The sequence below is a fragment of the Petaurus breviceps genome, unplaced genomic scaffold (genome assembly GCF_028583685.1).
Source record: "Petaurus breviceps papuanus isolate PSGF00001 unplaced genomic scaffold, PetGlider_PUasm1.0 64, whole genome shotgun sequence".
NCBI lineage: Eukaryota > Metazoa > Chordata > Mammalia > Diprotodontia > Petauridae > Petaurus > Petaurus breviceps.
The window spans coordinates 6735191-6746105 of record NW_027186428.1 but is presented as its reverse complement, the minus strand read 5'-3'; the positions used below and the strand labels follow the sequence as shown (position 1 = coordinate 6746105).

Here is a 10915-nt window from a genome sequence, read left to right as displayed (position 1 = left end):
ACACACACACACACACACACACACACACACACACACACACACACACACACACTGTCCTCTATAACAAAGAAAAACAGTTAAGCAAAAACAATAGATACAGAGTGAATCTAACAGTATAGGCAACATTCAGATTCCCTGCTTAAAGGTAATTCTCAGTTGCTATCACCACTGGAGTTTACTATCAAGATGATGGGTTTTGTTACTGATGTCCAAGGTCTATAAAATATTTTTTAAAAATAAAGAATATTTTTAAAATGCTAATCAGAAAAATCACAACGGGAAAGTTATATGTAAATCATAATTTAAAGCAACAACCAAATAAATCTTCAAAGGGTTAACCCTTTGATAAGGCCTCCAAATTCTTACCTTGGCTTCCTTGGAACCACTAAAAACTTTCCCTTCTGTCTTTTTCTGCTTGGAAGTAGAAGAACTATTTTTACCACTACTCTCCTTGTTGCTGCTATTAGTAGATTTTAAGGAAGACGACTGGCTGACTGTTCTCTTCCTGGATCCATGCTCAGTTTTTGAGTCTTTTAGGGTAATAGGCCCAGCAGGAGAAGGCAATGGATCCTTCTCTTTCACAGCACTCTGTTTGGATGACCTGCCAAATCAAAGAAATGCAATTTAGTTCTCCAAATGGAGAAAGGAATAGGCAGAATATAGAAGACTTGAGTATTTTTTTATTCCTTTGTTTTCAAGGCAAATCAACCTTATTCTTAGCATTTGATGATCAAGGTCTGATTTAAATGTGCATTAATGAAGTCACTAAAATTATACAAATAATGACCAAGCTTGGCTCCAAAGAATTGTCAAGAAAATAGGGAACATGTGTGTTGATATACTGTCAGATATAGTCAACATGCCGATTCATTTTGCTGACTTTTTTTCTCTTTTTTAAAACTTTGTTGTAAGAGATGGCTCAATGGGTCAGGGAGGGATACCTTCAGACATGAAAAGGATGCAAAAAACAAAAGCCATTAGTAAAAAAAATTTTTTTTTAAAAAGGCATGTAACATAAATGATTTCTGCCTAATGACAGATCGATGCTCACTGGTCATCAACAAACTTTTTTTTTTTCATTTTAAAGAGTTTTTTTGGTGCCTTTTGTTTCTACATCAAAGTCAATTGTGAATATACTGCTTTATCTCCCCCTTCCCCCACCCAAATTCTTTCTTGTAACAAAGAAAAACAATTAAGCAAAAATAATTAATACACTGACTGAAGCTGACAATGAAGGCACTATTCTACCCTTGTAGTCCTTTGCCATGTGGGGAAGGGAATTATGTATGTTTCATTATCTGTTCTCCAGATTCATTACTGGCTTTTCCAATTACTCAGAGTTTGGCTGCCTTTAATTTATAACCCTTTCATTTGGACTTGTCATGCCTGTGCATACTGTTCTGCTTATTTTTACTCTGTATGAGTTGAAATGAATCTTCCAATGTTTTTCTGAATTCCTCATATTTGTAATTTCTTAATGTGCAAAATTTCACTACATTCCTATTACCAGAGGCAGCTAGTGTCAGTGGATGGGCGGCTGCGCCTGGAATCAGGAAGACCTCAGATCAAATGTAGCCTTAAGTGCTTAACTGCTGCATGATTCTAAGCTGCACTTAACCATAGCCTGCCTCAGTTTACTCATCTGTAAAACAGGGATAGTAATACCACTTACCTCCCAGGGTTACTGCGAGATAAAATGAATTAATATTTGTAAAGTACTTTGCAAACTTTAAAGTGCATAATGCTAGCTATTATCATTCGGCTATACATGTTATCCAAGATATATGAGACCACAGATTCATTCCCCAAAGAATGGGCACTCACTTTATTTCCAATTCTTTCATATCATTACAAGTGCTCCTAATGAGTATTTTCATAAATATATTGGACATTTTCAATTTTTATCTCCTAGGAGCATGGGTCTGATAGTAAGATTTCTGGGCCCAAGAGCATGAATTTTTTACTTTTTTTTGCATAATTCTAAACTCATTTTTCAGAATGGTTGGACCAATGCACATCTCCATGAATAGACTATCAGGTGGGTTACTGGTCTTTCAAAAACCCATCCCTATATCATCTCAGGTTTTTTTTTTGTCATCTTAGTTTTTAGAGTGTGAGGTAAAAACTGTTATATTCATTTTTCTTACTATTGTTCATTTAAAGCACTTTTGTATATGGTTCTTGATAATTTGCAATTCTTTTAGAAAAATTTCAAACCCTGTAACTCAGCCTAAAGTGTCTTGGATATAGCTTTTTTTTTTTTTTTGAGGCAAAGTGACTTGCCCATGGTCACAAAGCTATTAAGTATCTACGGTAAGGATGTATTTGAACTCAGATCCTCCTAATTCCAAGGACAGTAGAGAAGGATTTTTTGCAAAGCTTATCCTTTCAAAGTTTCTGATATTTTATCTGAACTTTGTATGCAAAAAGCTTTAATTTTATGTAATCAAAAATTTTATTTGTTCTTTTATGATGACCTCTATTATCTGATTAAAAGTTCTCCCCCTACTCACATCTGTGAAAGGTATCTTCCCCTTCCATTCTCCTTGAAATGTTATGTGACTTTTTTATATTTAGGTTGCATATATATTTGGAACCAGTTTCTTCACTTTCTACTTATGAGATCATAATCCAGGAAGAGAAGGATGGCATGTGGCTTTTATCTGTAGATTTTTATATAGTTATTGTATTCTTTGTGTGGTCTGTGAAATAGTTCTCCCACAACCCAGAAAAAAAGAGATGACAGTATCTTTAATTTCATTTACTTTTCAATTATGTCAAAGTTCCTAGTAGTTAAAAAAAAAGTAGTAAAATTGGTATCAAAATGACAACAAGAGCTAAAAGTCTAGTTTCAAATACTATACAGTAAGCATGATAATTCCCTTGGAAATGAAGTATAGAGAAACACTGTGTATTTTCCTTATGTTGTAATACTTATTAATTGTCTGAATCACATAACAGGCAGATTCTAATTATCAGCAGTTGTATGCAATGACAAATAGCATATATTACATTAATGTTCAACATTCACTGAGACTCACTCTCTATTGCTGGATGTCTTATGGCCTGATGAACTCTTCTCCTCAGTCTTAGGCTTCTTGCTCTCAGAGGCTCGGTTATCATCATCATTCTAGATGAAAAAAGAACGTTAAACCTTTTGGGATTAAACTCACTCATGCTCCCTTTAACTTCAGTTTTCTAGTAACCTTGGAGTGGTTTATACTTAGAAGACAGCAGCAAAAAATACAGAATAGATCTCCCAAATCATGAGCTTGGTTGAATCTTCCAAGTATAGTTCTCTCTAGTCTTCTAAGCTGAGGCAGCTAGGCGGCACACTGGATAGAGTCCACGTCTGAAGTCAGAAGATTCACTCTCCTGAGTTCCAATCTTGCCTCTGACACTTACTAGTTGTGTGAGACCGAGAAAATAAATTAACTTTGCCTTAGTTTCCTCATCTATAAAATGAGCTGGAGAAAGAAATGGCAAACCACTCTAGTATCTGTGCCAAGAAAACCCCAAATGGGGTCATGAATAGTCAGAAATGACTGAAAATGACTGAACAAAATTTTCTAAGCTGTTGTAGGAGTTTAGTGATCATCCATTTCCACTCATATAAATAAATTCAGGGTATAAATCTGAAGGCTCTTCCTGAGTTTCAAGTATGATATTATTGATAGGAAAGCAAAGTAGAAAGTTTATGCGGTAGGTGTATATATAACTGATAAAAGAATAGAGCCTAGTGAAAATTTATTTAACATTCACTGAGTAATTAAAAGCAAAGAAGTCCTAGGATCACAAAAACATGTGCTTGCAACTAATAATAACTAATAATTCCATCTACTCTTCCTATAGCACAGGCAGATATTAATGAACTTTCAGTGTAAGTGAATACCATGCCTAACAGCAAAGTTTGGCTCTTGGAATCTCTTCCTACTGAAACTCAGAGTTACTACTTGCATCACTGTAGACATTAGCTCAGCCATTTGTAGTGCATATTAATTTGACTATCTGAGATCAAAAAAGTCTTACTTATAAGCTTTACAAACCTTATGTTTCCTCTTCCCCTTGGTGGAACCTTTATCTGAGACTTGTTTCTGGGGCTCTCTCGTGTGCTTCTCAGGCACATTTTTCTTTTCTACCTTGGGGGGCTCCATTTCTTTGTAAGGCTTCCCTGGTATTCTTGATAAGAGATTCAGATCAATCTTCACAATAAGTGGATACCTGTCATCAGGATCACTAAGTGGGGAAAGGAGTTCCTTCTCTTCCATAGGAGAGAACATTCTTTGTCGAAAAAAGCTGTCCTCCTCCTCTACTGAGGAGGGTTTAACAGGAGTTCTGTTGCTCTCAGGATACTTAGGAGTTTGTGAAGAAGGAAAAAGGCCCTCACTTTCATCAGAATCAGAGGATGAAGTATCTGTTTCTATGATTTCCCTAGATTTTTGTGAAGGTTTATTTGTCGACTTATATTTCTTTTTTTCTGTTGTAGATCTAGGGGAAGATTTGGGCTCCTTCTTTATATTGGGTTTTCTTGAACCTTTTGTGGCTGCCTTGTGTCTGTTGGAAGGCATACTTGGTGTCATGTCTACAGGAGTTTCACTTTCTATTTTTAGGCCCCCTCGAGGCTCTTCTACACCTGCCTTCTCTGTTTTTTTGGGTTGTTTTTTTCCTACGGTTCTTCGCTGTGTAGTGTTATCACTTTGTGCTGGGGACTTCTGTCTCCCACGACCACTCTCTGATCCTTTTTGAATAGTTTTGGAATCCCGTCCAGGAGTAGAAGAATTGGACTCCTTAGGTCCATTTTGCTCAATGTAGCCACTTCCTGGCCCTTGTTCCCGACCTTCCTTTTTATAACCTTGAGAAGATTGGATATTACTATCTACAGAAGAAGCCGGTGACACTTTATGTGGATTCACTTTATTCAACCAATTGTCAAGTTGCCATTTATTTGTTGGCGGTGGTTCAGGCTGAAAAAGAAAACAGTGCATTATTTCTATAATAAATTTGCTTCTCTTCTATCTTCCTAAAAAGATTAGATATAAATTAAGAGTATCATATAAATATTCAATCCCACTCAGAAATTAGTTGACAATTTCAAGGAAGCACACTTACATGCACATATTCCCAACCCTAGGTTCTAACAGTTCAGAATCTTGGCTTGGAATTCTGATAACTTTGGTGAAAAGCTGAAGGTTACAAATGGCTTCCAAGGGGCCAATATTCCAATATTTTGAAATCCAAGTCCAAAAGCATATTCTGATATTTAACTGATTAAACGGATCTTTAATATTATTAATTTACAATATTTAACAGCCTCAAGCAGTGGAAATGAAATGATAAAAGTTGCATACAGTGGATGACATTTCATCTGCACATTCAATAAACTTTAGTAATAAAACTGTACCTATTCAGGTTTTATTTCCTGCCCTAATATCCCTGAGGACTTTAAACAGAAATTATACAAAAATTAAGTCTAAAGAAAAACTATTTTCTAAGTGATTTACAACATTACCTAAAACACCCCAAAGGTTTTAGACAAAGCAAATTAGACGAGAAACTTAGACAGTAAGGAAACAGAGGAAAAGTAATTAGTTGATTTATCTACAAAGTTCTTCTATTCACCGCCCCATGCAGCTTCCCCATAAGTATGGTATATATGTAAGTTCTGCTTAGATGATCAAAAACGCACAAAGTATTTCTCTTTACACGCCTACATTCAGAATCACTTCTTCCCATTAGTCCTAATTCTCAGTAGCCTATGAAGATCAGTTCAGAGTAATGAATGCCTTCACCCTACCTCAGGAGATGCACTCTGTGATGGCTCATTGGCTTCACTGTCACTGGAACTACTTTCACTCTCTGAGTCAGATCCAGAGCTGCTTTCAGATCCACTATGGCTACTGGAGTCATCCCTGGAATTATCTGCTCCTTCACTATTGTGGTGTGAAGGTTCAGAATTACTTAAAAAAAAAAAAAGTAATATAAAATTTAAACTTTATCTCAATGAAGAAATAAATATAACTGCTTTCTTAAACTAAACAGTTTCATTATAGTCTCAACACTTCTGATCATTAACTACTTTGTAAGGTGTTTCTGCCTAAATATAGTAAATATTTTTGTGCAAAATTATCAAGATCCAAAACTACTTTGTCATTATTTATTTCCTCATAACCAAAGGTTTCTGAAGCTATTTTATATGTAAATATGCACATATACACAACACACACAACACAATTTACACAAGCATAAATGGATTATCATATCACACTTCTGCCCCAAACACACATCAATGCCTACCTTCCCGGTGTACTCCTTGGCACAGTTTTATCACAGTCCTATAATTAAAGTACAGAAGCTATGAATCACATTTATTATTTGACATACTAAATGTAATCAATATCCTAAACCATAACTAAATGCATTATCAATTTACCTCTGCAATTTTTCCCAATGCTTCCTTTCACTGAGGAATCTATATCATAATTATTATATTCTTGATTGGTACAGATTAAGTGTAGAAAAAGGCATCTTGAAAACGTTGTTTTCATACATTAACTTATCTATATGATTATTTTGCCATAAATGTAATCGTGTATTTTTCATGTTGAGAACTATCACAAAGAGGAGAGACTGGGCTCCACTGGTCCCAAATGAAATAAAAACAGGCATATAACAGTGAAGACTTGGGCTGTTTTAGTCCTAACAGAAATGATGAATTCTACGTTTAATAAGCATAAACTGCCACTTTTATTAGATCATAAAAGTGCTACCACCAACTCTTCGGGGTAGACTGTTTCAATCTAAGAAAAAAAAAGTTACAGAAGCCCTTACCATATAGAAAACGTTAAGATACGAGACCCAAATGTATTAATGAAGTAAAGGGAAGACCAAATTGTCCTAAGTTCTCCATATTTGGGAGGGTGTTGATAACAAGAATAGGGAAGGAATTCCAGAAGAGATTTGTTCAATACTGCCATAACCCAAATAATAAAAAAGCAGGTAAGTCTTCAATTACAAAGCACCAAAGAGAGGCCACTAAATTCCTTCCTGAAAATTCTCCTAATTGATGCATCCTCACATATTATTTTTGAGTATAACAACAAACAAACCATGTTTTGTTTTAAGACAAGCTAATCTTACCTGGTTAACAGACAAGAAGCCAAAATTTACCTCAGTCAAAATGCAATAAAGATTTCTTTGAAAACATGAATCTTTATTTTAACAATTAAGAATTAACTGTTATATAAGTTCTTTTAGGGGCTAGAATATTTCATTTTTGTCTCTGTATCTCGAGTGTCTAGCACCGTTGCCTGCCACATAGTAGGCCAAATGAGGTAACATTTATAAAACTCTTTCTTGAGAGTGGACATGGGAAACAAAAGTCCCCTGCGCAGAATAATATTACACAGTCAAGAGTGAGAGCACTACACAGTGCCAGTCATATAAATAGTAGGCACTGTATAAATGCTTATTTCCTGCCCTCCCCCATACTTAAAAAATGCTTGTTAACTGATGTACGTGGTGCTATACAAACATCAAGGATTACTATCATTACCACTTCTACTACAGAAATCGACAACCAAAGTCTATGGTTTAGCTTTTTAATATTTGCAACATCTTAAATTACCCACCTGTTCTCCATCACTATCTTCACTGCTGCTAAGTTTTAAATCATCCTTTAACATACTAGAGGGAAAAGTTGAAGAAATTAGGATTTTTCAGAACACTCTATAATAAGCATGCCAGACATTTAATAGCTACCAATAATACTAGGATGAAACCAATGATTTAAGCAAGTTTTATTCTGGCTGGTTTGTTTAATATCTGGAGTAAAGAACTAAAAAAGAAGGAACAATTTTAACCATTTTATGACCACTAATTTTTTTCTGCAACAACTCATCTTAATATCTCAATGAAATAAAATCATTAAGAGTAATTTTTTTCTACTTATACATAAACAATATTTATAAAATTACAGACTTGTAATCTGAAATAACCTTTAAGGTTATTTAATCCAATTATACCCACAAATTGCAAGAATCATACACAATTGTTCACTGGGAGTCTTTCCCAAAACAATTACATATATAAAAAAAAGCAAGCAGAGAAAAAAATCTAGCTGTGATTTCTTTCCCCCAAAACTTCTACAGAGGCAGATGTTCCATCATTTATAAAAATCACAGTTCAATTCCTCCAGTCAACATTCTAATTTATCTAAGCCATTATAAAGAACAAGGACTTCTGTCCTATACTGTAGATGAATTACATGTGACTGAAAGAATCCCTGACTATTTACCCAGGGATGTGTTTAATAGCTGGTAATTATTCTCCTGAATAGTTCTAAACTTCAATATATTGTCTCAATACAGTACTTCCTCTAACAGTATAGACCATAAGTAATCAAACAACATCAAACAACACCTCACTCTGTGCAATTTTTGTCCACACATTATAAGTACACTATCAAGCACCCATTCCACCTTCCCTCAGGTAGTAGAGGTTTTCCTACAGGTTGTATTAACATATAAAGGGTACCAATGCAGTCCTGCTACTATCCATCTATTATTCTTTATTCCAGCTAAATGACCAGCCCCAGCTCTTTTTCTGATCAGACATTTATTTCCTAGAAAATATCTTTTATATTACTTATTAAGGACAAATCACTGTTGGTAATATGCCATAGTGAAACCCATGACCTCTCCATTGCAATAATGATTTTTTGGACACTATGGAGTTCTGTGAATTACAGCCATATAGCAACACTGGTAGACTGCTGGTGTTAAAAGAGGGACATGACAAAGAGCAGCTTGGAGTGACAGAAAGTTCTGCAGTACCAGCCCATTTTCTTTCTTCTATTCAATTCTGAACCTAACTGACTGTCCATCTGTCCCTCAGCTTTCAAAATCATATTGTGTCCAGAAGAGACTTCTTCCATGGTGGCTGATCTTATTCTAGTGGCTCTTCTTGACTTCATTTTAAGGATCATTTCTTCTTCCTTACTGAATACTGGGGAGATATTTTGTTTTGTGAGGTGATACACGCTTTGTGATTTTTCATTTTCATCTTGTTTTGCAAATAAGTTTATAGTTGTATGGAAAGTTGTCCATACCTGGTGTATCTTTTACAAGAGAGGAGTTTTCTACCTAAGGAAGTTTCTCTGGGCTTTTTTGCCCTCCCTTATTCACAATGTTTTATTACACTGGATCATGCTTCTATAGGAAATCATGATAATCAGTTCATTTTCTATTTCCCATAGAAGCACCTCCCTCATTCAAGCCCTCATCACTTTTTGCCTAGACTGTTGCAGTGGTTTCTCTCCATTCCTGATTATCTTTCATACTATTACCTGCCAACGTAATTTTCCTAAGTGCAGATCTAACTACCGTGTTTCCCCGATAATAAGACACTGTCTTATATTTTTTGGAAAGAAAAACACCAGAGGGCTTATTTTCAGGGGAGGGCTTATGTTGTCCTGCCTCAGCTCTCCTCCGCGGCACTGCTCTCAATGGCGCCAACAAGCAAATCACTGGGGAAGAACAGGATGACGCGCTCACTGCTGCAGCTGTGATTGGATGCAGCTCGGAGCGCAGCATGCGTTTCACGGGGGGGGGGGGGGGATGGTGCATACAGAGGGTACCGTAATGTAGCGTGTAGCGCAGGGGATCACCTTCACTACAGTAGCAATCTCAATAGGGCTTATTTTCGGGGGAGGGCTTATTTTACAGGAATCTTACACAGTAAGGGGAGGGCTTATTTTCGGGATAGGTCTTATTATCGGGGAAACACGGTATGTCCATCCTCTACTCAGTTAGCTCCAGTGGCTCCATATTGGTTCTAGGATAAAATATTGTATCTTTATCTCATCCCTTTTAAAATTTCTTTTTATATGTTTTATAATATACATTCTTAGTATAGTAGAACATGTATATAATTTATAGAGATAGGGCCTGGACCTGTGATTTCAGTGGCATGGAGAAGTATCAGAAGAAACTTTTTCTCACAGTCCAAGTATGAATTTATCAATAACTAAATATATTCATTTTAGGGGTTCACGCTAAAAATTTTTTTACTGATTATAACCACTGCTCTAAGTTGCAGGATTTAGAACTGCGAATAACCTAAGATGAAATTGAGCCCAGTGAAGGCAGATCACCTCACCCTCTGGACATCAGTTTAAAAAATTCAAAGAGTTTAGGTAACATCTCTGAGGTCACACACATGAGTGGCAGAGCCTATTTTGACATAGACATTGATTCTCAAGGATTTCAATGTAAAGGTGGGTATATGAGAAGAAAGAGAAAAGTACATGGAAAATTTAGTTTAGAAAGAAGAAAAGAAGGTGTGTGAGACTAGTTACTTACAGGTTTCTTGCCTGGAGTTAGTGACTCCTTTTTTTCAGGAACAGTAAATAACATGGACATGAATATTGATTATCACAAAAAAGTGGACTTGTGATTGAATTTTACCATGTAGGAAATTATTAGAGATGTATTAAATATGCAAAGAAATCTTTAGATTTCTGAATCACTTGTCTGTATGCAGTGCAGACAGTTAGAATAAAAGTCAACATCAGATCCAAGATAAAAGAAAAAATAAAAGAGAATAAAACACTTAGTAGAACCTGAACTTTTCAAACAATTTCACACTGTCTTCTTATTCTAATATACCTGGGTAGTTTTCTTTTAACAATTTCTTGATACAGAACTAAAGTTTTTTTTAAGAGTGCCTCTCCAAGGAGAACATGTGAGTTATCCTTCTAGTTAGCTGAAACATTCTGGTTTCACTTTTAGAAAGAATGTCAAAAAATGGATATGAGGGGCAGCCAGGTGGCGCAGTAAGAGTGCCGGCCCCAGCGTTGAGGGACCTGGGATCGGTTCCGGCCTCAGATACTTGGCACCCACACAAAAATAACTGGCTG

General features: G+C 35.8%; 1 protein-coding gene across 4 annotated transcripts in view; it reads right to left on the bottom strand.

Annotated features, from left to right (window-relative positions):
- AFF4 (ALF transcription elongation factor 4) overlaps window positions 1-10915 on the bottom strand; it is an 88358-nt gene that overhangs the window by 13659 nt on the left and 63784 nt on the right. For all 4 annotated transcript variants that reach the window (XM_069103846.1, XM_069103845.1, XM_069103844.1 and 1 more), the window contains 6 exons: window positions 7629-7683; window positions 6295-6332; window positions 5795-5957; window positions 4047-4964; window positions 3042-3130; window positions 367-601 (listed from right to left, as the gene is read on the bottom strand). In XM_069103846.1, the coding sequence (XP_068959947.1) occupies window positions 367-601; window positions 3042-3130; window positions 4047-4964; window positions 5795-5957; window positions 6295-6332; window positions 7629-7683 (1498 nt within the window). The remainder of the gene's footprint in view (window positions 1-366; window positions 602-3041; window positions 3131-4046; window positions 4965-5794; window positions 5958-6294; window positions 6333-7628; window positions 7684-10915) is intronic.